Source organism: Colletotrichum spaethianum (assembly GCF_022836535.1).
Source record: "Colletotrichum spaethianum MAFF 239500 DNA, contig16, whole genome shotgun sequence".
Classification (NCBI taxonomy): Eukaryota; Fungi; Ascomycota; class Sordariomycetes; order Glomerellales; family Glomerellaceae; genus Colletotrichum; species Colletotrichum spaethianum.
The window spans coordinates 39,694-65,996 of NW_026054786.1; the positions used below are offsets into that span (position 1 = coordinate 39,694).

At 45.6% G+C, this 26,303-nt stretch overlaps 5 protein-coding genes and 1 non-coding gene across 6 annotated transcripts; 3 read left to right on the forward strand and 3 right to left on the reverse strand.

The window, feature by feature from the left end:
* Positions 1–805: 805 nt before the first annotated feature.
* On the forward strand, positions 806–2,429 carry ColSpa_06534 (efflux pump rdc3; the record flags this gene model as incomplete). The annotated part of the gene is made up of 6 exons (XM_049272746.1): positions 806–1,186; positions 1,246–1,306; positions 1,357–1,595; positions 1,659–2,055; positions 2,127–2,258; positions 2,332–2,429. 6 exons carry the CDS (start codon positions 806–808, stop codon positions 2,427–2,429), a joined length of 1,308 nt encoding a protein of 435 aa, XP_049128703.1.
* A 3,453-nt stretch (positions 2,430–5,882) lies between these two features.
* ColSpa_06535 (uncharacterized protein) lies at positions 5,883–7,682 on the forward strand (the record flags this gene model as incomplete). Its single annotated transcript, XM_049272747.1, has 1 exon — positions 5,883–7,682. One exon carries the CDS (start codon positions 5,883–5,885, stop codon positions 7,680–7,682), a length of 1,800 nt encoding a protein of 599 aa, XP_049128704.1.
* Positions 7,683–7,964: 282 nt separating this feature from the next.
* On the reverse strand, positions 7,965–9,050 carry ColSpa_06536 (uncharacterized protein; the record flags this gene model as incomplete). Its single annotated transcript, XM_049272748.1, has 1 exon — positions 7,965–9,050. One exon carries the CDS (start codon positions 9,048–9,050, stop codon positions 7,965–7,967), a length of 1,086 nt encoding a protein of 361 aa, XP_049128705.1.
* Positions 9,051–10,937: 1,887 nt separating this feature from the next.
* Positions 10,938–11,019, reverse strand: ColSpa_tRNA_184. The gene has a single exon. It is a non-coding gene; the product is annotated as a tRNA-Ser (tRNA).
* A 2,735-nt stretch (positions 11,020–13,754) lies between these two features.
* Positions 13,755–14,487, reverse strand: ColSpa_06537 (uncharacterized protein; the record flags this gene model as incomplete). Its single annotated transcript, XM_049272749.1, has 2 exons — positions 13,755–14,286; positions 14,369–14,487. The coding sequence occupies 2 exons, from the start codon at positions 14,485–14,487 to the stop codon at positions 13,755–13,757; spliced, it is 651 nt and encodes a 216-aa protein (XP_049128706.1).
* Positions 14,488–17,961: 3,474 nt separating this feature from the next.
* Positions 17,962–18,670, forward strand: ColSpa_06538 (NADPH-dependent 1-acyldihydroxyacetone phosphate reductase; the record flags this gene model as incomplete). Its single annotated transcript, XM_049272750.1, is given in 2 exon segments — positions 17,962–18,119; positions 18,136–18,670. 2 exon segments carry the CDS (start codon positions 17,962–17,964, stop codon positions 18,668–18,670), a joined length of 693 nt encoding a protein of 230 aa, XP_049128707.1.
* Between the last annotated feature and the right edge of the window lie 7,633 nt (positions 18,671–26,303).

Sequence of the window (26,303 nt, forward strand, 5' to 3'; positions counted from 1 at the left end):
TGCTCGGGGAGATTGTACCAGATGCCGAAAGAGGTGGTAGATATTTGACCGCACCCGCTTGTTTTACAGACCCCTGGGTAGCAGGACATGTACTATGTAGCAAGTCAGACGGACTTACTTCTTACTGTGAAGACATCAGCACCTACTAAGCAGTGGTTCTTTGTTGCCGAGGTGAGACTTTGTGAGCGAGAACCTTCGCCCGGGCGGCAATGATTCGGCATAAATGGTGCATTACGCCGAAAAAATATAGTCAATTCCCCACATTATCGGCATCATGTTTCATTTCGCCGAGGGTGTTGGCCACGATTCAACCCCACAGCGCGCGAGGGGAACTAACCAACTTCCTAAGTCGGCAACTCGACAAGTTGCCGACTTGTCCTTCAAGTAACCAACCACCGATGCCGTATATCAGTCGCATTTCCGTCACGCGGCCGGACCGGTCTCAATCAAGTCGCAATGCATGGCCCACTTAACGAAAGATTTGAGTCATTGGAGAGGATTAGAAAAATGGAAGAATTTTCGCTTGCCGAAAAACGCCTCCGACCGGCGGAGCTCCCGCGTGCTATATACACACGGGAGCGCTCCCGGCTGGGGTCCGATTTGATAATGTCCCAGCACAAAAAACTATACCATCTTCGTTGCTACTGAGTGAGGGCGCTTTCAACATGGGTTCCCCGAGCACCGAAACCCCGGATGACTTGCCCACCACCACAGTCCCCCAATCAAGTTCCGATCCGGTCTCCGGCCCCGTCCGGGCCACCTCCGCCCCCTCCGGCCCGCTGCCATCGACGATGTGGTGATGGAAATGCCGACATGGCGGAAGTGGGTTACGCTCTTCGTTGTCTGCTGGATGGCTCTGCCCGTCACTTTCTCCGGAAGCTCGATACTGTCGGCGACGAACGAAGTCGCTGCCGACTTTGAGACCTCGACGCATGCTATTACCACGGCTAACGCCGGCGTGTTCATTGCCATGGCCATGTCGGCGCTGATTTGGCTGCCGGCTAGCAATATCCTCGGTCGAAGGACGACGTATCTGGTGGCCAACACTCTGCTGACCCTGTGCTCGATTGGTTCGGCATTGTCCAACAACTTTGCCTGTTACACGGCGATCTGGGTTATTGGAGGAACGACGGGCCCGTTCTTCCTCGTTGCGGGACAGACCATCTTGGCCGACATTTTTGATCCTGTGAGTGGGTCTTGGAGTGAGAGTTGGAGTTGGTGAGGTATGGCTAACAGCTTTGACAGACAACACGCGGAACTGCTGTCGGTTTTTTCTTGGGCAGCTGCGTCGCAGCAAACACAATAGGTAAGTAAGGACTCGGGGTCTGGACGTGCATTTTTCTCACAAAGCTCTAGCACCACTGACTGGCGGTGTAATCGTAAACTTCACCAGCTGGCGAGTCATCTACGGTGTCCAGGCTGGGATGGCGTTCCTCGGTCTGATCATGGCCTTCTTTTTTGTCCCAAGAGCCAGCGAGCTGGCCAAGCACCAGATCGTAGAAAAGACTCCTGTACGATCCTTCGGCGAACTTGCACATGCTTTCAACCCGATGGGGGTTCTTCGCCAGTACAGGTACCCCAACGTTCTCGCCGCCGTATGCTACTTTCCTTCTTTTCCCTTTAACTGCGTCGTACCTGGATGCTAATCCCATGTACAGAACTTCGCATGTGGATTGCTGGGCTTCAACCAGTACGGTCTTCTTAGCTCCATCAGACGTGTCATCAACCCGCGTTTCGATCTCACTTCCCCCCTCATCAGCGGTCTGTTCTACCTGGCCCCGGGTGCAGGCTTCTTGATGGGCAGTACCATCGGCGGGAGAGTCTCTGACCACACTGTCAAACGGTACATCCGCAAGCGCAACGGTCTCAGACTTCCGCAAGACAGGTTGAAGAGCAGCTTACCAGCCATTTTCATCGTTTTGCCCGCCGGTACATTGATATTCGGCTGGAGTCTCCAAAAGGAAGTTGGCGGGATGGCTTTACCCATAATTAGCTCCTTCTTCCAGGGTCTTGGGCTGATGTGGTCTTTTAGCGGCCTGAATACATACTCTGCCGGTAAGTCTTCCGCCCTCGGCATATGCCTCCGTTCGCCGTACTGGTCACTGATCACTATACCATCACCACAGAGGCACTGCCTGAACGCAGAACAGCCGTCATCAGCGGCAAGTATGTCATTCAGTACAGCTTTGGCGCTGGCAGTATCGGTGGTCTTGTGCCAATGATCGATGCCATTGGAGTAGGATGGTCTTTTACGATAAGTAAGACATCCACCGCACCTCGATTTTCCCTTCGCGACATTTGCTAACTTTGACGTTCCAGCTGCTATTTCAGGACTTTTGGCTGGCGTCTTGGTGTTGATGATCTCAAAGTTTGCGTCCAGAGCACAGAATTGGGTCGAGAAAAGCAACAGCGATGATTCCGATGAATGATCCCGCACGGTTGGCGTTTTGTTACGAATTGGAAAAGGAGCATTACTAGACGAGCATGGGCATAGCGTTCACTGGCGTTTGGTTTCGAACTGCAGTGCTTTGATCAATTTTCATACCCTGAAGAGGTTTGCTTTCGCCAGTTCTTGCGCACCGCGTTCCAAGAGAGGGCCCTGACTGTCCTCGTTGCCGCACTTAGAGACCTGGGCGGCGCATCGTGGAGTGTAGTCAGAGTTTTGGCGTCCCACTGTACCTTAAGAGAAGTATAATTTACGTGCCACACATCAAGGTCCTCAACAACGAAAAGGCTTAACGTGTGTATGCGGGTACAAGATACTGGCTGCTATATGCCAGGTTTCCAGGTCAATTCTCACCTAGTAACGAAAACGAACGGAATTTTGTGAAGTTTGCACCAACTGACACATTGGGCCAGTGTCTCAAAGGAACGGCGACGCTTTTTTGAGCCTGAGACCCTCGAAAAATTAAAGATTCGGGCCCCCGGCTCTGAAATCAGTCGCATAGATCAGATTGTAAGAGGCCACCGAATCAAGCTCGTCAAGAGAATCTCACTCTACGTCAGCACAGCGCAGTATTACAGCGCAGGATATTATCAGCCACTGGATGACAAAACCATAATGGCCAACAATGCAGTAGCTGCGGAGGCATTGAGAGCTCTGTCAACCGTTCTCTCTCAGTTGGGAAAGGCCGCACCTCTGCACGGTATTGCGCTTGAACTCGGCGCCGGTTCCATTAGCGACAACAATCATTCTTACAAGGTCTTGCATAGGCATTTTCTCCGTCATCGAGCGCGGGCAGACGTCACATTGAATGCTAGAAAGCGTCTCCTTGGAAACCTATTAGACCCCGATTTCCGGACTCGGAGGTTACCGCTGGGCCCAATCGTCAGGCGAGTATCCCTGGATCGGCACTAGTACCGAAGCTTTTCAGGAGAGTCCATAGAGAAGATGGTCTTCAGCATGCCGAGTTTGAAGGTTTTCAAGTACGAGTCGTGGCGTGCAGTCGATCGTGACGAGCACTTCACACGTGTTATGGCCAGCCAAAGAATCCTTGACTGTTTAGAATGATTAGAGAGTGGTAGGGACTTAGTGGAGTAAGTGACTAGGCATGCAAATCGGTATGCCCTGGCCAACGAAGTACGGACGACTTGACATGGCGTCGAGAACGCCAAAAAGGAACCGTGGGGACGAATGCTTTGGCTTATGTCAGCCAACCTTATCTGGACGGACCAGTGAGGCTCACGCCGACCCTGTCGTTGTCGGTGGGATCGACCACGGTCTTCGCCTGAGAGGCTCCCACAGGCTACCAAGGGTAGATGGCGAGCCCGGATGATTTCACAGGTAAGTGACCGTGTCGGCTGGATCCGGCGCCGGTGACACGGAGAACCCTGCGGGAGCGAGGCCGAGAAGCGCTATACTTGGAGCAATCCGAGTCGGGAGGGGGTTGGACGGGGGTGCTTGGCGAGAAAGTTGAGACGACGCATCACACAACGTCCTGCGGCTGTCTTGTGGTGGTGACAAGGATGCGCTGGCTCGTGTTTGAGCGTGGTGAAGACGGCAGAGGCGCGGTTGGATGACGGTCTTGATTCACCGGCTAGAGGTATCGATGGACTGGTAGACGATGATCGACGATGATACGATATCCAGACGAGTGAATACTGCAGAGTACTCGGTAGGTATGCAGAGGAGGAAATGTTCCGGAAAGCGATGCTGCAATACAAACGCCAGCCAACCTCCCCGCTCACACCGACTCTGTACTGTGTACACGATCCAGAAAGAGCGCCGGAGAGTTACCGGTACACTGTACCATAGCAGCGCTTCGAGAGGGAGGCGCAAATAAGAAAAAACGCAGCACGACCTCCTTCCGCCACTGGACAATTTAGTCTCCGTGTCTCACACACACAGAAGGAGCGGCAGTGACGTAGTGGCGCAGGTGCTCTCCTGAGAAGGAGCGTGGGACAATCATGCAGAAGGCGGGGATGATTAGGTACTTGGCCACCTACGGTTGGCGTTTGATTGGCCGCAGCGTCTGAGCTTTGTATTTGTATGGTATTTTATTTTTCACCCCGCTGTGTGCATCAAAGTCAGAGACACTTGACTAGGTACCGTTGCAGGGAGAACTGGTTGCTAAATGTGGTGACCAGCAGCAGTAGCACTAACAGCAGCAGTAGTAGTGGTGGTAGTGGTGGCAGCAACAGCAGCAGTACCGAGTTGTACGCCTCAGCCAAGCCTCAGCAGAGACGAGACACGGGATGGCAAAGGTCAGCAGCAGCGGTGTCCGCTCGTTCCACAAATGTCACCGTCACCGTCCAACGTCGACAGCCGTCCTTCCCCCCCTACCCTTGTCGCCTTTGGCCTGCCTCTCGATCTGCGTCTTCCTGCTGCCATCTGTTGGGCTTATTGGGCACGTAGTCGCCTCTTCCCTGTCGACGTCCCCTTTTTTTCCCTTCCTTTTTCTTGCATGCCCTGCAGCATTTCCCCACCCCTTCGTCCTGGTCTTCCCGAGTGTCTCCATCTGCGTCTCCCTGCTGCGTCTGTCTGCATCTTTGTTCTGCCACCCACTCAAGCCACTCTTGCCCCTCGGGACGGAATCGACGCCTCTGCCACCGCGACACGTCCAGCTTGTTCCCGGCCACCGACTAGGCGAACTACAGAGCGCTGGGGGCCACAGCCGGGACACGAAAGCCACTGGCAGCAGACAGAGCAAAGCAACGCACCGCACCGCACCGCAACGCAACACACCTTAACGGCCCTGCCGTCGCTCGGTCCGTCGCCGTCACCGCATGCATCCACGCCCACGCCCACGCACCTCGACCCGAGAGTGGAATTAAGGAATCTCGAACCCATGTCATGGTGATGCCACATGTTGCGACCCATCCATATCATTTTCTTCCCACTCGTCTGCAACAAGACCGCAACTCCTTCCACCCGCTGATCTGACGTGCGCGACCGACACTTCCTGAGCCTTGCGGATACACGCTCGAGACACACATCCCGGACAATTACTGGGCCACCGCGGGCCTGCAGACATACCCAACGCGACGCTGCACACACCGCAAACTAGTCCGCAACCATCACAACACACCACAACCGGCCGACAAACCAACGGCCCCGGATCATAGTGATTCAACAGGCAGAGATTCTCAACTTCGAAACCGCTTTTCAGCGACACTCTCCTCCTACCACCTACCTGCCGCTGCAAATCCTCCCCCCGTGTTCTGCTGCTAGCGATCGACATCGATCTAGACGTCTTTACCTGCCCAACTCGACCTGCCTACCGAACAGCGGTCCTTTCCGATCAAATATCCCCGACTACGACCGCTGCCCCGACGGTCTATCTGGCGTCGACGATCCCGAGCAAACCATACGAACGGGCCGTCGACGAAACGGCACCGACCGTCGCCATCTCCCTCTTCGACTACCGCCGAAGCATGTGCCAATGGATCCCCCAGATCCCTTGCCGTTGCGTATAACGCGGAGCGCCTCCTCGTCCTCGTCCCTCCACTTCAAGCCTCGCGATCGGAAACTCCATCTGCTGGTCGCCGCCAACGGCCCCCGCGACATATCATGGGCCCAGACACTTGTCGTCCGTCTTTCCAAGAGTTCGGCTATTGAGATGCGCGCCATTGTCGACGACGCCGTCCCCCGCCTCAGCCAGACCGTCATCACCATGCAGAATCGTTCCATGACCCTGCCGCTTGGCCCTTCGCGTGCTGGCTCCGAGGCCGACGTCGACGATATTGAGTTTTACCGCCAGCAGGCCTTTGAGCTGGTCGAGTGGGCCGACCTCCTGGTACTGGCCCCGATCGATGCCGATAACATGGCCAAGATGATGATGGGGATCGCCGACACCTTCCTCCTCGAGGTCCTGAGGGGCTGGGACACCGCCAAGAAGATACTGCTCGTCCCTGGGATGAGCACGCACATGTGGGAGAACCCCGTCACAAAGAGGCAGCTCAACAAGATCAACAGCAAGTGGCCGTGGATCCGAGCCATGCCGCCCATCCTGTGGCACTACGACAGCTCCCACAAGAACCCGAAGCGAATCGTCAACTGGAACGGTTTCAATGACGTGTTGGGCATCATCAAGAACCAGGCCGACCTGCTTGGTCTAGGTCGCGATGTTGACGTCGTCACGCACCTCGGCTACCTCGCGTCGGGCGACCCGCGAGTCTACTCCAACCTGCCGCCCGAGATCTGGACCATCATTCTGGACTACGCCGGCGACTGGGAACTCTCGCAGGCGTTGGGCATTTTCACTAACCTGCCTATGCCGCATCCCTGGAAGCTGCAGCCCAGGGACCCCAACGATCCGCTCAAGGTCTACGAGCACGAGCTGGAGTGGCTTGTTCTCACCTGCGACTCGACGTCCATCTGCAAAAAGCTACTCCAATCCCCGCCCACCTTCCACGAACTCCCGGCTCTTGTTATCAAACTTTTAATCCGCTTCTCTCTTATCGAAGTGCTCGCCTGGATGGAAGCCAACCGACCCGACCTCTTCCAGGCCTTTGACGGTAAAGTCCTTGCGACCAAGGCATCGGCCTACTTTGGGCGGCCCGATGTCCTCGATTATTGGAAGGAGAGTCGGTACTTTCGCGGCCGCCACCAACAGTGCTATGATGCCGAGGCCCTCGACGGCGCGTCCAAAAACGGGTACATCCAGGTTCTCGACTGGTGGTGGCGCCGTTCCGGGCTGCCCCTCCGGTTCACCGAAGCTGCTCTCGAGCAGGCCAGTGGAAAGGGCCACCTCCTGGTGCTCGAATGGTGGCGTGACGCTGCCGCTCAGGATGACACGATCGTCCTGAGACCCGGCAAGTCACTTTTGTGGGCCGCTCAGCATGGCCAAGTGGATGTCATCCGATGGTGGATGGCATCCGGTATCCCTGTGGCCCACGGTGATGGCGTAGCCAAGATTGCCTCGCGATGGGGCCAGGTCGGCGTCCTCGAGCTCTGGCGGAAGCTCAAGGGCGATGACAAGCTTGCTTTTGACGGCGAGGTGCTTGTACAGCCAACGATCCACCAACATATCGGAGTCTTGGAGTGGTGGCGCAAGTTCGCATATGGCGAGCTCGAAGGCATGGAGGGACGCAAGCACCGCGTCGAGTACAGGACGTGCGATATCGAAGAAGCGTTGGAGGACAGCATCGGCGACCAAGAGTCGGTCCGCAGATGGTGGGCCAGCAACGGGCTCAACCTGGGCCTCCGCAACGTCGAGTGGATGAGGCCCAGGTACCTATAGGATTATCATGAAACATTTATGGGGCGCGGGCAGCATTGCTTGGTAGCACTACACAAGGCGCTGGATCACTTTTTTTTTTTTGCATCACAGGCACGAAAAGTTTGGCGTTTGGAGAGATGGCCATTTTGGGCGTTGGGTAGCGTGGCTAAGACATGACATGACAAATCTAAATATAGGTTGAACAATAACTTTCAATCGTACTGGCACGTTCTTCATCATGCGCTTGGTGTTATTGTACTCGTGATAATCCCTGAGCTCCTTCTCGGCTCCGACAACTTCTCCTTAAACGACCAGCGGCGCCGCTGCGAGCAATCCCATCACAAGCACCGCACCCTCCACATTCCTCCCTGCCGAACCCGCACCCGACCGGCCCGTGGTCGTCGGCGCCGCCAACCCCGTCGTCCGAGAGCTGGCAGTAGTAGTACCCGACGTCGCGAAAAAGTCGGTCGTGGTCGAGGTCGACCCTTCGTCGTCCTCCGTCGTCGTCGGCTCAGGCGAATCCTCGAGCGTCGTGGTGGTGGTTGGGAGCGGCGTCGTGGTCAGGAACAGACTGGACGTCGTAGTATCGTCGTCACCGCCGCCGCCGCCGCCGCCGCCGCTCGCGGGGTTCCGGCACTTCCTGTTGGCCGCGCACGTCTGGCCCGTGAAGCAGTAGTACGTGTCGCAACACACCTGGGCGGCCGGCATGCACCCGCTTCCGCACGGCGACTGGCCCGTGCCGCACTGGCCACTCCCCCCGCCGCCGCCGCCGCCGGAGCTGCTGCCCGTGTTGCACTTGCCGTTGCCCGCGCACGTCTCCCCGGTGGTGCAGTAATACGACGAGCAGCACACCTGGCCCGCGGGCATGCACCCGGTCCCGCAGGGCACCTTGCCGGTGTCACATTGGCCGCTGCCGCTGCCGCTGCCGGAGGACTTTGCGCAGAAGCCGTCGGCGGTGCACGTCTCGCCCGCGTCGCAGTAGCCGCCCGAGGCGCAGCACACGCTACCCGTGGGGATGCAGAAGCCGTTGCAGAGCACCTTGCCGGCGGAGCACCCCTGCGGCGCGCCCGTGCAGGTCTTGCCGACGGGGCAGCAGCCGCCCGAGACGCAGTACTTGCCGGACTCGCAGTAGCCGCCGGTGCCGGTGGAGCAGCAGGTGCCCGAGAGGGGGATGCATTTGGCGTCGCACGTCTTCTCGCCGGCGTCGCAGGACGAGGACGCAGCGCCGAAGCTGAGGAGGAGGGAGCCGGCGCCGGGGAGCAGCGGGTCGGGGAGCGCCGCGAAGGGCTTGGCGGCCTCGAGGTTGAGGGGCTTTTGCGGGGTGTCGGCGGCGAGGGTCAGGGTGAGGGGGAGCAGCCCGGTGAGGGCGAGAAGGGTTGAGGTCAACATGGTGGATGTGCTGTAGTGATGAAGGGGTTTGGGTGGGTGTTGATGATGGTGGTTGAGCGTGTGAGCCGTGGAGGCTTGGAGGTGAGGTTGCCAGGCTGCTTGGGTTCGGTGCGCGATTGGTGTGGTATATGTAGTCGAGCAGATAACGGAGATGTATGCCCCTTGCTTTTGGGGCCATCAACATGAACAGGCATATGATAGAGGACTGCGTCGATTCGAGCCCCAAGGACTCGAACCCCGAGTCACTTGACAAAGGCCGCTTCAACGTCTAAAACGCCTCCAGCGTACACAAGTCATTGTTGATGGGCGAGAGCTGAAAACAAGCATCGGACCCCTGCCCTTGTTTCCCATGTCAAAGTCCTGTCTGCCCGGCCGGGGAGGGGCTGGAGATGACAGCGACGTTCGTGGCGTACGGGACCGTCCCTGCGTCGGGGCTAATGCAGGGAAGTCTGGATCTTTGTTATTTCGCGAGGCGCGTGGGCTCTGGCTTGACATATTGGAGAGATACACGTGAGGATCAAAGAAGGCTGGATTGGAACGGTGGTAAGAGAGAGCAGAGCGGCTGAGACTAGAGATGCTGGGTCTGGTTGCGCTTGTGGCCTACCTTGGTGTTCCTTGTCTACACCTTGAGCTTTTGGGATCAGAAGAGGCGTTTTGGTTTCGAGATGGGCGATGTGGCGTGACTATCATCGTTCAGTAGGTGAGCATGAGAGGCTCTTCAGTGCCTCGATACGGGCTGCGATCGGCCGAAAGAGCGGGATTGTTCTGGAGCGATGCAGCCAGGTTTGCCAGAGATGTTCCCCATCGGCAGCATCAACAGCTCAGTTTGCGTACGTGATATGTCAAGCATCGCTGCTGAATTCAAACCTGCCTTAGTCGTGCCCATTCTTCCAGCCCAAGCGAGCACTATAGCCCGTAGACCTCTCGGGTTGGTGTAAGCAAGCTTCATAGCCTAGACAATCGCTAGGCGAACCCGCCAAACGTTCAGTTTCTTATTTCGACTTGATCAAGAAGACACTCGCGCGAGGCCCAGCTGGTTGGCCTGCAATTGCGGGCAAGCAGCGAGGCAGACAGTCCGAAGCAGCCTTGGTCCTTTGATTGATTGTCAGACTAAAGCCCCTAACGGTCACCGGCGCGGTGCGGCTGGCAAAACCAGCGAATGGGGCGATGGTCTCCATGTAAGGCGTTCGCTAGTCTCAGAATGGACCCATGTACGTGGCTTAAGGCTGGCTCTGAGCTGATGGGCGATGCCTACTTGCGTTCCCCCTTAGGGAACAAGGTGAGGCAGACCTGGGAGCCCCAATGCGTGCAATTTTGGTGCCGTATGCAAGAGATGGATCTGCCTTGCCGTTGGCCCAGTTCGAGTCATCTACCCCTCGGTGCGTTGGCATGTGTGGTCCACATTGAGGAGATGCCGGTGTCTTCGCTGACCTCCAGCACAGGATAGGAATCACGCCGTATGACGGGGACGCGACCGGCTCGATGACTTGAATGGTATGCGAGGCAGGCACTCGTGAGTCTTGTTTCCGCAGTACTACGGCGGCGGCGTTGAGGAACGAGGGAGGCTGTGTCTTGGACAAACGGCTTGAATTTGGCGGTGACACTGCCGTATCAGAGGCGGATTGTGTTCAGCTGAAATCGAGGCGGATATGCATAAAAGAAGTGAAGATGGGATGCATGATGGACCCACAGTAGCCGGAGTGGTTAGGTCAGAATCTTTTCTGAGTGAGAAAGTAACCGCGGAAAATAGAGAGACAGTCCCCACTTTTACCGGTTTGAAAAACGCACTTTGTAGACTTTTTGTCGTTGACTACGAAAGCCAACAAACAACAAAGAGCAGAGGCCAGTGCAACACTGGAAGCTCGGCGACGCCAAAGGCAAAAGATTCGACGTTGGCCTGATTCGAACAGACGCTCCCGAAGGAACAAGATTTCTAGTCTTGCGCATTAGACCACTCTGCCACAACGCCGATAAATCAAGGAATCCGCTTCGAGGCGGGGGATGTTTATTTCTGCCCGGAGTTTACCTCATGTTCTGGGACGCATAAACGAGTGCTGGCGGTATAGGACTCCACAAAGCGTCCACAACGATGATTACCTAGACCACCGCCGTTTTACGCTAGAGACTGGTCTGGACCTCGATTGTCCTGTAGGACTTGCAACGTTGTGCTTCAGCCCGGTGAAGCTCATGTTGGGATAGTTCCCAGATTCTCCAACCAAGCCGAGCGTGAACCCTGGAGCCCAGCCCAGATACCGCCGACACCACAATCGGGCAAGGGCCTAACAATAGTGCACTACCATCAAATATAAAGTTCCCTGACGGCTTTCTCGCACAGCCTCGAGGAGCCGTTGCATCGTCAATGCTTTCTTGGCCGAGTCAGGTCATTGCAGACAACGAATGCCAGGTGCCTGGTTGTTAACGCCAAGTTGGTCAATAATCCAGAGTCGTCCCGATTACGCTCGATGCAAAAGACGCGGCAAAATGACACGATGTCGAACCTGCCCTGAACCTCGGGTCGATCGGACGAATAGGTTTGCCTCCTTCGTCAGGGGAGAAGTCCAGCCGATGTAGTAGTTATTTAGAGGTTGGAACTCCAATAACTGACCCCTGTACCTTCTGGCGCTGTTTCTGCTGTCTCTACTCGACTGTCGTAAAACGACCAAGTATCACTTAATAATTAGGTATTTCCAGAAGTGCGAGATCAATCTGCTGGCCCTTAGCTTGTCTAACGTTTGCATATATGGAGTTTTAAAACAAACCATTCTAGTATATACTGAACGGAGATGTGACAAGAGAACAAAGCTCCTGACCGATCTGCTATGCAGGCGACTTCAAGGTCAACTCTCCCGGTCGTAAACTATCAAGTGTTTCTGTTGAAGATGCTGAGCCTCAGATTGCCGCTCAGCTTCCGCCCAAATGGCAATATTCAATTGGTTTAGAAATGCTATTCGGGCCGGTTCGGGCCTGGAAGCTTAGCGATAAGCCTCCTTGCTGATTCTTAGGACGTCACGATATCCTGCACGGCGGTACGATGTGTCTGTCGGCTACTCCGTGTGAACAGGCCAACAGTATTTGTCTTGACAAGGAATCCGGGGCAACTTAGTCCGCTGACAAGAGAGATTCAAAGAATTAACAAACTGGTTGTTTTCCCGCCACGCTATGCGACCGCTGTCTAACTCCGTTAATTTCAGGCCAAGGCAATCTGAAGATAAGAATTATTATGGGATGTTAATGTGGAAAGAGGCAGACTCTTGAGCTGCAACATGCCCCAAATTCACGTCACAAGGAATGGTTTGTCAATGATGCGGGGTTTCCTCCGTCATCACCCTTGTCCCCTGTCTACGGCGATTCGCCAACCAGTCCAATCCCAGACAGCCCGAAACAACTTTCTTGCCTGACAACTTACAATGTAGTGTTTCGCCAAAACCTGCCGTACTCTTTTCCATATTAATAGAAAACCTCAACCTCTTCTCTAATAGTAATCTCTTTGGGACGAACCCAAGGAGCGTCTAGCAAACTCTGACTGTCTGAGCAAGCCTCAAGAGGAGCTAATCTTGGCCATAACGTTGACTCACCCGTGGCTAATCTCGGTTACGACGAGAGAAAGCTGTGGCGCCATACTGCCTCCTTGGCTTGAGGTTGAAATGAGAGGTAGGAAGAAGCCTAAATCTTGAGAAGTTGATAATTAAGGCCCTCGTAGACCGGGCATATGTTAAGTATATGTTGTGTCCTCGGCCATCAACCAGCCATAGGTTCCGTATGAGTACTTTTGCGTAGGCTCACCCACTCTTATAAGTATTCATTTCACATCTAGGCTCACTGAGCAGTTGCCAATCTTGGTCAAGATGGTGGCCTCATTTCCCCACTTATCCCATTTCCTTACTTCCAAGGCCTTCGTTCTTGCCCTTTCTCTTTCTTCATAGTCATCTTCGCCAGCACAACAGATCACACTCTTCGTGGACCAGGCTACTGGCCTCTCGATGGAGCGTTTCTTCGGTGCCGGCACCCAAGTCGCCTTCACACTGGCCCTCCCTGAATCCCCTTGTTCATCCTTCATCGGCCAGCTCTTGTTCCCATTGGTGAATGGAGCAGGGCGGGGAGGGATAGGCCTCACCGGCGACATGGGAGGCAACTTCTCTCTCGCAGCGTTGGCCGACGGCCAGGGCGGCGTCATGGCCACCTTCCGACAAGGGACAAACGGGGACAATTCCAGGAAGTGAAGGGGAACTTTGCCGTACGGCCCATTGTAGATGAATTCTTCATCAACAAGAGTTCTCTCACTTACACGTTCCTCTACGAGAACTGCCTTGAAGCAACGCTAGGATTGGGACCTGACGCTACGGGTGCTGACGCAGTTATGGGTTGGACGTTGTCAAAACAGGCCGGAAGAAATCCAGGAGACTCCGGAGCGAACCTGGAGTTGCACGAGCGAGGATTCGGTCCTTTCACAGCGCGACTTGGGAGTTCGGGGCCTACTGGGTTCGAAGAAGCGGCAGCAACTGTCAGCCAACCAGTTGCTAGTTCCAAAAGGGTGGTTGCTGTAACACAGAATTTGTCTCATGGTGAGGGAAGCGATGATGACGAAGATGAAGAGGGCGGTAGCAGAGAAGAAGGGCGATGGCGGTGGCGATGGCGATGATGACTGAGAGCCACTCCCATGTCCGCATATAAGAAGCGGACGCCTTGTTTCTTACTTGAAGCCACCTATTCTCCTCTGATGCTTGGCAGGGTAATCATAAGACAGGCCCAAGGCAGTAGACTCGTAATAATGTAGCCACATCTGGTCTTACACTTCCGTCCATCTCTTAGAGTTCCCTCCGGGGCCAATTGTCGAGCCACCCTCGTGCGACGGTGCCTGATGAATCCGGACTTCAACGTCAACCTGCTTGTGAATCCCCGAGCCCCCCTACTCATCTCGTACATTTCTATCTCCTCATCTTCCTCCGGTCCGAAACTACACTCGCTGCGGCATTCGGTAATGTCGATGCTGGTCAAGTTTTGGACCTGGGCCTTGTTGCGCGTAGCGCCAGCCCAAACCCCAGGCGTTGGTTTTTTACCACTACTACCACAAGGATTCGATTGGCCGTTGTTAACGTAGCTATGGAGCTTGCTTCGGAACCCAAGCTTTTGTGAGACGAAGCGGACAAGAGGTTGAAGAGCGGGGGAGGAGGCGACCCAGAGACCGACATGTCCCTCCAGATCAATCCAGATGCCAATGATTGTGACGTTAAAAGTCCTACAGGCAGTAAAGAGAAGGTTAGCTAGAACCTAAGGCAAGACTCCCAGCTTCAGTGGTGTCGTGTCCAGTTTCGACTTACGGATCGGTAAGGAACATCATTGTCTTCATCTTCACCAGGCGGATGCACCCGGTGATTATAACGAATATTCCCGTGCTGAATACCAAGATGACCTGGCAGGCCCGTTCGGAAAAGAGCATCTTGGTGTGCACGACCCAAATCGGGAGGCCCATCAATGCAATATCAAGGCTCAGGCCAACAACTGTATGGGTTACCATCATGGTATCATCTGCCTTTGGTGATATGCAATTCAGCCCTGGGGAAAATCGAGGTTTCCAAATGTCTCTGATTACGTCCTGTTAGTTAGTTTTCACAACGTCTGTTCAGATTTGCCAAAAGAAATGCGCCTGTTGGCTTACGTTATCGGACTGCACTCGGTAAGGCGGAAGACGAAGAATCCAGCCATCTGGGCCGCAACGCAAAACCCGGTGATGTAGACGAGCGTCAGGTAGGTCCCTAAGGTCAGTTGTTAGCTTTGAGTTGTGTCCAGGCAGAAGCGTTCACATATACTATCTTGACTCAGCCGGGGCAGAAAGGCGGCGATCGATAACCTCATCATCCCCGTGGCCACAAAGTATATTAAAGTTTGTGTGGTTAAAGCCTAGAGAAGCCGTTAGCTGGATCATTTTGGCCGAGACCCATATCCTCACTTCAAACCATATCGGCAGTAAATCCTCTGGAACGTATTGGATGTGGGCTCCGCTACCATATTGCACAACTACATAGATAGGGGATCAGCCATCCGCAGGACAGGGCAGAGAATTCGACTTACGTCTAATTTCCATGCCGGAGAGTAAGACCACAAGGCCCTTTGGTTTAGTTGTTAGTCTTGAGCTTCAAGATACCTCGTTACTAGGGCGACAAACATATGCCAAGAAGGCTAGCAGATCATCAACGCCCAGGGCTTTGGACATGATCGCCCTGACATACAGTCGGAGACCAACTACCACCGTAGTGCAAGCAATGAGCGCTGTGTTTAGCTTCACCGTCCTGTCGCCCACGAATCCGGGCGAACCCATGAAGTGGACATTGTTGTAGGTACCATTCTCGGCCATAATGTCGGTGTCTGCAACCATAACGAAGCAAAGGAGGAGGTTTGAAGACAGAAGATGGGAAGAAGAGGTACACACATAACCAATGCTGTCACGTGTTGTACAAACAGACTTACTTGGGGGATGATAGGGGGGAGATAGGACCATACAGCTCCGTCTAATGTCTATTCATGGAGCAACTAAGCTCTTCCATCTCATGTCTTGACATTCGGGAACATGCCACTTTGCATATCGCGAAACGGCCAACGACCAATTTATCATCCGATCCTCGATTATGTTTCCATCGTGGAATAGCATGCCGACATGTACTCTTATTCCGAGGAATTCGCTCTTCTACTTTGTTCATGGCGCACTGGCCAATATCCGGAACGAATGGTAGCGCACAGGTAAACCTATCTAGCGATAAACTCAAATTCGTTTCAGTCTCGTCTACCTTCCAATAGATGACTTGTTTTTGTTTGCTGTGTAAAACTCTAAAGATCTGCTGGTCGTAAACCGGCCCGGGCTTAAGACAGCCAGCCATCGGTAGCCCGGGCTCCATATTTGCCCACCCGTTCACGTGGATAACAAGATAACCGGCACGCTTTATTTACTTCCTTCTTAATTGCCAAATCTTAAGAGTTGGGAAGTGTTAAAAGACAATTAGAAGATATTACCAGCATTTTCAGAGTTTTAATTTTCAGCGTTTATGACCTTACGATGAATTAGAACAATCACTGCTTGGCGTGTAAGATGTGACAGAGTACCAGTAGAGCTGTTGCAACAATTTTCTAGGTGTGTCATTGCTTTGGTCACCCGCGCGGCGTTGTAAACTTCGGTGACGGTCCCTACGTGAACAGTACACCACAATAGCAGCACATAGCGGAATGTCGGATGCATTGAGGTTCTGCATGTCCCTATTTACGCCATAATCACACAGTCAAATCAGCAGCTAATTTCCTAGAGAAGTCATCACATTATCACTTTTCACGCTTGATCATTTAATAGTCTGAAAGCAATTACTAAAGACATGCCACTGAGCGATGGCTCCATGCGCAATGACGAAATAGGGTCCCTCCACAGCCATCAGGACGCTACGACCTACACTCAGACACACGTCGAGCGAGATGATCGAGGAACCCTCAATGCCTCCAGAGCTGGTTCCACCGCTTGATAAATTTAATGAGTTGCTGGGTCACCTGATGAAACGTAGGTCGTTCGTACCATAATGGATATTAAGACTTCAACTTCTCGGCCCTGGAGCAGGTTCTGTTTCCTTGAGCAGTGGAGGTAGCAGTGCCCTTCAACACCACAGGTCAATTCTCGATACTTGTACCAGTAGTACGTGTCACAAAAGCCGATAGCCTCATTCACAATGACGATATCGAATGGCGAGGACCCGGCAGCTATCGGATGATGAATAAACAGAATTCCGCAGTGACCTCCGCCGAGGTCCAAAAGCCAGATATTTGACCCGCCTCTTAACAGCGGGGGACTCGTCCCAAGTTTGTCATAGTCCACCAAGGATCCCGGTCTATATTGCCCAAGATGGGGCTGCTCCTGAATTTGGCTCGGGCTCCTTGCTCTGTCAACAGTGCATTAAAGCGCTCGTCGCGTCACGCTTCGTACTCAATCTTTGTGGGCTCGATGGTAGCCATATTTGAATGTAACTTTCTAGAGCCAAAGGTTACCATGCGCAGTGTCGATCGCTTTGCAACAGAAAATGAGAACGTTGTGTCTTACTGGGCAACAAAGGGTTTGGTGAGTCTACCTGATTAGAAACTTCTGGTCTTTAAACAACTTTATATTTGGGCTCGGCGTAAAGCGTATTACATTGGTGACCAAGCAAAAAGTCGTGATGATCGATGACCCAACGGTATGTGTTCTTAAGGAGGCCACCCTTTACTTCTTTGATATGCTTTAGTGAAGAAGCCAAAAATGCATGGAACATACAAAAGTCCGGTTCCGTCAGGTAGATCCACCACTACCTATGCGACCGTCATTCTGGCAAGTTCTCGTCAACGCCTCCCCAGCGATTTGCTACATCCCTGTCAACGTCCTGTCAAGAACACACCCGTCGACTAAACGGCTTTCCGTAATCTCCACTCTAAGTCCTGACATCGAATGCTGACGAATGAGAGAAGAGTGTGACTGCGATTCAATAATATGTAGTACCGAAGCGATACATTAGCCAGTGATGAGTGCCAACACCAGTTCACCAAAAGTCACTTCAGAGAAGGACATACGTCAGGAAGTACGAAACCAATGAAAACTATTGTCCATGGCTGAATTGTATCTTGGCAAAGATCAAAACTTTTGGGTCCACCGCTCGTTTCCAGTACATCATCACAACGTGCATACGGGGCAATGAATCTACGCCCTCGCCAGAAGACAGTTCTCGTAACAGGGGGAAAGAGAACCTGACCCCAATAACGCTTACAGATCGACTAACATAGACACCATCTGTTCCTCGGGCGGTATCGGCCATGCACTTTGTCAGATGTTCCGAAAACAAGGTATCGTTGCAGAAAACTAAACTATCCGTCTCTGGAGGGCCGTTGACATGCATCGGAATTTTATATTATGGCGACGGCTCGCAGAGAAGATGTAATCGCCGAACTAGTTGCTGAGGGGCTTGACGCGCCACAGTTGGACGTGACAAATGAGGAGAGTATAGCTGCCTGTCACAAGCAAGTCCAAGAAAGAACAGGAGGCAGGCCGAATATTGTGGTTAACAACGCGTAAGTATATGCCAAGTGTACCCTTGACTTGGTGTTATTTCGATCTCTATATTAACACATCCTCGCTTAGTGGACGGATTTACATCTCTCCTGCTACTGATTTGTCCATGTCAGATGTCCGCACCACCTTCGAGACAAATGTCTTCGGGATCATGGCCATGGTCAAGGCTCTTGCAGACCATATTATCGCGGCGCGGGGCCTGATCATCAGCATCTTCTCTTGCGCAGCTGTGACGCCATACGTATTCGCATCAGCCTACTGTCTCAGCAAGTGCGCCATCATGAGCTACAGTCGGACACTCCGACAGGAGCTGTGGCCTTTCGGGATTTGCGTCATGGTTACCATGGCGGGCATCGGCAAGTCTAAGATTGCCGAGAAGCCGCAGCCCAGTCTTATGCCAGGCTCGTTATATGAGGAGATGGGCGATCTGTACACGCGATACGTATACCTGAGGCAGGAGGAGGAGGTGACTGATACGGATCTGTTCGCGAAGGAGCTGGTCAATCATGCGCTGAAGTCCGAGGGCAGGCTTTTCGGGCGACCAAACTGATTATGGTGCGGTGGTATGTCGAGGGAAGTGTGGTGGGCATTGAAACTGTTTGGAGAATGGATCATCGATTGGCGAACTTTGGGAATTGTTTGATCTGGCAAAGGTACAGAAGGTAGTCAAGGAAGAGAGAATTGCGAATGGTTCACAGCACAACTGATTGTTATCATACATACGTCATGTCCAGGGACAAGCGGTTTCTGATATGCTGCCGTCATGCTATAAGATCACAGCAAAATTGATTTAAAGAAAAGGGTATCAAGCGTTGTATAGAGAACTGCCTAATGCTGAAGAACACCCCTCTCTACATAACTTATTTCAACGGAAGTGTTGGCTCCACAGGCGGAAATACTCGTACGAGTGGGTAGCAACGATCACGTCAAAGATGGTGATATTGCTGGTTGTTGTCATTGAGAAGTGAAAGGTGAAGCTGAAGGTGGCCGTCAAGAGGATATTGATGGGTGGGCAATCAGATCCTCAATATCTGATTGGCCGACGAAGGAGGTCACCTGACCTATACCACCCTTCAGCCACTTGAGGTTGGGGATATTCCAACAGGAAGACTTCTATATTGACCTTTTCCCCAACGAATTTGATAGTACTCGGAAAGGGCGTCACACAACAATTTCAAGGGGGCAAAATGCGCCCTGTGAAAAGGCTTCATATTGAAGTATTTAGGATATCGGGGGTATCAGGTGCACAGACTACGCACGAAAGATTATTATAGCCCCAGCCAGCTTCTGTTCTCACAGCGTCAATAAAGAACCATTGATAAACTGCACTACCCAGTAGCTGTATTGCAACCGGAATATCTGAGCAAGCTTTGGTTCCCCTAAAAAGAGGAGCTGGTGCAGAGAAACCCGAAGACAGAGAAGCGAACTTCAATGCCATGTTGCGTCTGTTGGTTTCTCCTTGCTGCTGGGGTTTGCTGCTTCCATATTGTCCTGGTTGCCCAACTTGATAGCTGACCCCTCTATTCTGATCCACTCAATCCCAAAGGCGAGGAAAAAAGCCACACCGGCTGAAGCAACAGAGACGAACTTACCAGAGACATGTTAGCGGACATGTAAGCGCCAAAAAAGGTGTGCTTCAAAATTAGTGGACGTGATGCCGAAACGGCAGTGTGACTGGAGCCTGATCCGGATCTGGTAAGTGCAGTGATGGGAAATGGGGGCAAGCGTTTGAACAGGTTAACCTGATTGCATTGCCAGGAGTGAATATTTCGCTGAGGGTGCGATTTTGCTAGTACCTTATAGAGGCATGTGTTGGTGGCGTTGCATCTCTTCGAAGCACAGCGCGGCGTTGGTCGGCTTAGGTCTCATAACGAGAACATAAAGCAAGCCGATAGGCACACGAAACTATAGCCTCATTAAGAATAAGTTTGAACGGCCACATGAACTGTGGCAATACATCCAGACATGAGTGGAGCTCTTATTACTGCGTAAGGCTCCTGGCGATAAACACAGCGTTGATTCCTTCCTTGTGGCGTTTGGAATATATGTTTAGGTAGAACATATTGATTGTGTGTCGCGATGCCCTCACGCGCATCGCGCAGCCTTGTGAGATTTGCGCCGGGCCCGGATTAACTATTAGTCCGGTCCCTTCGTGCAGATCCACCACGTAGGATACGTATTTATTTGTTTTAAACAAAGCAATCCTATACATAGAAATCTAAGCTATTTTCTTTATATCTTTTTTACTTTAAATAATAACTTTATAATAGTTATAAGCTTAGCTTATATTATACCCTTAAACTATTATATTTAAAGTATACTATAAGCTAGAAAATCTCTTTTAAATAAACTATTTTTATTTTTTTAAACTAATATCTTTAATATATTTATTTCTATTAAGGCTATAAGAAAACTTAAGACTTAAAGTAATTAGCCCTTATAGTATATAACTCTTTAGCTTAAAGTAAAATTAAAATATATTTAGGAATTTATTAACTTAAATAGACTTAAATAAATAAAAAAAAATAAACCTAAATATCTTAATAAGATCTTAAATACCTTAAAGATTTTTATTTTTAATAAATTTATTATTAATATAAATCTTAAATAAACTAATAATAAACCCCTTTTAATAATAATTAACTTAAATATTAAAGTTATATACTAAATATATATTTTAAATATTAATATAAAAAAGGCTATTTAAAAATAATAAAAAAAGATATTTAATATAATTAATATATAAATAAAAATATTAATTATTAAATTACTTTTTAAGTTAGCTTAAATAAAAACTTTAATATAAAATTAAATAATATTTTATTTAATACTTAAAATTCTTAAATAATAATATGCTTTAAGTAACTTATTTAATTAAACTATTATTTAAAAAGAATATTTAGTTTTATTAGATTAAATAGCTTTAAGTATTAACTTATTTATTTAATTAATAGAATAATAAAATTCTTACTTTTATATAAAAATCTTAAACCTACTAGAAATCTAAGGTACTTTTACTTTAAGAACCTTTTTAAAAGTAATATTATATAAAATTACTTTATCTTAAATAACTTATAAACTTATAAAAATTATTTAAAATAAAATAATAGACTTTTTAATTAAAAACCTAAATAACTATATAATAATTTTAATTAGCGTTTTATAAAAAGACTTATTAATAGTAAAGTACTATAAGAAAAAGCCTAGTGTTTATATAACCCTAGTAAGTTATCTTATTATATTAACTAAAAATAATATATACTACTTTTTACTAAAGAACTTAAATAAAACATATATTTATAGCTATTTATACTATTAGCCTCTACTTAAATATACTTATATAAAGAAAACCTTTATTAGCTACTTACTTAGACTAGCCTTAATTACTAATAATAATATATAATAAATCTATAATTAAATTAATAACCCTTAAAATATAAACCTCTAAGCTAAACTTACTTAAAAAAAGTAGCTCTAAGTAATCCCTTTATTCTAAAAAAGGGATCTTAAGAGATATAATAACAAGACTAATAATAACAAAGATAATAATAATAAACTTAGTAATAACTTATTATTAAAGGTTATTATATATATTATTAACCTTACTTTACTTTAACTAAACCTAGATAAAGCCACTTAGAAAAAGGAAGTTTATAGTATCTTTACTACTTTATACTTTAGCTTATATATCCTTTTATATAACACTATATTAAATAACTATAAAGCTACCTACCTAGTAAATAACATATCTCTCCTAGAGCTAAGTATAGTCTAAGTAGTTAAAAAAAGTAATTAATAGGTTAACTTAAGTATTACTTTATACCTTATTTATATAAAAGGTAAATATATAATTAAAAAGATTCTTAGAAGTTAAAATAAAATAAACTAAAACCTTACGCTTAAGAATATAGTATATATAAAGAACTTTTATATAAACATTATATTAAAAGCTTTACTTTATATAATAAGTATTTAGTACTTAAAACTAAATTATACTCTCTAATATAAAAAGTATTTAGATAACTTTATAGTTAAATAACTTATATAAAAAATAAATATTACTTTCCTTAAATATAAGCCTCTTTTTAACTACTCTTCTTATATATAAATCCTAGTAAACAACATATCTATAGTTAATATTAACGTAATAAGGCTACTTTACTACAATACTCTTATATAACCTTCACATTACAAAAAGAGTACTTACTTAGACCTTACCTAGCTCTAACACCTATAAAACAACCACCTAGGACCCTAAGCACTTAAGTAATTAGTCTTAAATACTTAAAGGGTAAAGATTAAGGCTTATAAGAGATTAGAATACTCCTATTACTAAATAGCCTACATAAAGAAAATAGTCTTAAAATAAAAATTAAAATAAAAATCATTTTACTTATACTATAAAATTACTTAGAACCTCTTTAATTACCTTAAAAAATATAATAAGAACTTATAGCTTATAATAATTAAAAACAAATATACTAATTAACTCTTTAGATTTCTAAAAGTATTAAAAACCTATAAGAATATATTTAAAGTTTTATATATCTTTAAGTAATAAGTAGTAAAGTAATATAGCTTTACTTTATATAAGATAAGATAAGATATAGACTACTTTATTATAGTAATTAATAGTAATATAAAGTTTTAATAATAAGTAGAAAAAAAAGAAATTAAGGTTAAGACTACCTCTTTATATATAAAAAAGCTAAATAGTAAAGCTAAAAGAGCTAGCTAGGAAGTAATAACTAGAGGTATTAAACTACTTTCTAAAGTAAACCTTTTATATAAACTATAAGTTAAAGCAGTAATAGCTAATATATATTTTTATAATATTAGCCCTCTTTAGTATAACGCTTAGCTTTACTTAATTAAAAAAAAAATAGTTTAAATAATATTTTTATTAATAATAACCTTAATACTAAGTAACCCTTAGCTAAGACTTATATCTATAATAAAAATAGCTTTATATATATAGCTACTAAGTATACCTTATTTAAAGAAACCAAGAGAGAGATATAGAAAGATAATACTTTAAGGTGAAACTAAGGGGCTATATTAAATACTTAGTAAGCTATATTTAGAATACCTATAACCTATACTAAATATAAATCTTTTTACTTTAATAAATCATAATTACATAGAATATAACGTTTAATAAGAGCTAATTCTACAAGAAAAACAACATAAAAGTAATAATCCTAGTTAAAAAAACACAAGTAATTACAAACAACATACAACACCTAAACATAACTTATAACCTAGAATTCTATATTCTAAGTATTATAAAAAAGACTAATATTACTCTAATTCTATAAAAAAAACACCCTTTATAATAGCCCTTACTACCTACTCTTATACTAAGAATAATATTTCTAAACAAAAAGAAATAAAATAACTATAAAGTAAACTATATCTAGTAAAAAGAATAACTATTAATCTTTAAACCCTTACTTAAACCAAAAAACATCTTAAATTAAAAGATTAAAACAACAATAACTATTAAAAATTAAGCTATAATAAACAAAAACATATTAAAATCCAAAGAAGTTAATTACTTAACTAAAGTAATTAAAAATAAGATTATTATTTATACTAATTTACCCTTAAACAAAAAAAACAAAACAAAAAAAAAACTAATAACACATTTAAGATTAATATTTATAAGCCACACTAACCAAAGGCAAAAATTAAGTACTAGTAATTAAAACAACCTAAACTATAATACCTTAACCTAGTAAAGCTAACACTAACAAAGCTTACTACCAGAACTAGTAACAATAAGCCAATCTAACAAAACAAAAAACACTAACTACTTCTCTATATTCCTATATTCAGAACAAAACTAAAACATATTCTTTAACACTTTTTTACTAAAAAAACAGAAAATACTAAACAAAAAGGCTACTAAACACTAAATAATCTATAATTATGTCTATATATTAATTATCTAAATAAAATACACTTAAAAAATACTAAAACTGTTAAATAGATTCTCTCTTCCTGAGAGAACCCGTTTGTACGATCATACTCAGGTTAAAGTTAAGGTGAACTAAAGATATATTTTCTGTGATTATCTTCCTAACTACAAGACTTAGCTTTTATACACGAGATATATGATCTTATATATCCCTAAGTTAGTTTGGTATGAATATACTTTTAATCCCCTTAATAGATAACTAAGGGCCGAATATTTAGTTTATACCTTCTGCTATAATGTGTATCCCTGAGTTGTGCGTGTTGTATAACCAGCTGGTGCTGTTATTCTAATACTTACAACTTTTTCTTTTATAACTATATAACTCCTTGTAGTGTCTAATTAGGTTATACTGATTATAATATTAATAACTTTATTATATAACCCTATAAGTTAAGCTATTTACGTTATATAATAAATTACTAATATTAAAACTCTAAGTAATTATCTATTCTTTTCTTGTCTAGTTAAGTAGGTAAGTTATGTATTAGTGAAGTTTTTTTTTTTCTTATTGACTTTATTTTTGCTTTTACTATTAATGTATCTTCTTTCCTTTATATAGTAACTTTAGCTATTTAAAATCCTTTTCACTTATTTTTCTTTTTTTTTTATTTTTTTTTTTTACTTTTTATATATATTATTTTCTTATATAATTAATTAATAATAATCTTTTTCTTTTTTCTTAATTAACTCTAATAATAACTACTTATATATAAGATTTCTTTTTATATATTTTTTTTTATTAATTTATTAATAGTACTTTATATAATTAATTTATTATATTTCTTATTACTTTTAATAGTTTAATCTTTAGTAATATTAGTATATATACTAATATATCTAGTAGTTATTAGCTTTATCTTTTAACTAGTAATACTAATAATTATGCTCTTTTGTTAGCTTTAGCTATTAATATATATTACTTTTGTCTTTACCTTATCTTTATATGTTAACTTTGACTACAGGATAAGGAGTGTCTTATTATTAATATATTGTTACATAATATTAAGATCTATGTTACTAGTAATACTTTTGTCTAATAGTTTATTACTAGTATTATTTATTGCTAAGGCTACTTTTTTATAGTCTTGGTTTAGTCTTATAGTTATATAGCTATTGCCTGTGGTAATAAATGCGTAACTACTGACTCTCTGCGTTTTTACTAGTATACTTATATTCCTACCTTTTAGGGTAGCGTCTGCGCTAAATATATCTAGTAGTTGTATAGCGCTTATTGTACTTACTGCAGTTAAGATATTGATTTGTTTAATAACCTAGGTAATAATAATAACAATAATAACAGTAGTCTTAGTAACTATAAGGCTCTTAATATTACTAATGCTTATAAGCCTTATATACTTGGTAACAAGCTTGGTAAGAATATTAGTAAGGGTAGTTGCTTTTTTGGTACTTCTGTTAGCCTTATAGTTATTAATAAAGAGTAATTATATAACTTTTTTTCCTTGAAATCTTATATAATAATTAGATAGATTATATAATATAGTAATTTGGGAAGGTTATAGATATAGTGAAAGTATAATTTGATATTAAGATTAGAATTAGTAGTAGTTAAGTATATTAAATATCTTCTTAAAGTTATACTTCTTTTTTAGATAATTAGTAATATATAATAATAAGGTTATATAAATTAATTATTAAGTGTTTTCTTCTAATCTTTTAATATATACCTTAATTTAAATCCTTAATATATTTATTATAATTAATTATCTAAGTACTAAGTTTAGTAATTTCTTAGTAAAGGTATTAGTAAAGTTATTTTTCTTATTAATCTATCTTACTTCTAAGATCTCTTTTTTTTTATATAACTTACATAGACTTATAACATTAATTATAAGCCTCTTTTTATTTATTATACTTAGTTATATAAGGTACTTATATAAAGATTATAAGTTTAAATAGATAATAACTAAAATCCTTAAAAGTTATAATATACAAAGGATCTTAGTAAGTGTTATACTAAGGGATATTCTACTATTAAATCTTATAGTTATCTTATATAATTTACTTATAAGTATACTTTATATAACTCTTTTATACTTTATTAAACTTTAGTATATAATATTTCTTTTAATCTAAAAGTCTATTGTTATATAAGTTATTTCTTTAGCTAATATAATAATAAATCTAAGTTATAATAATAGATCTAAGTTATTTATAAATAATTTATCTATAAAGATATATATCT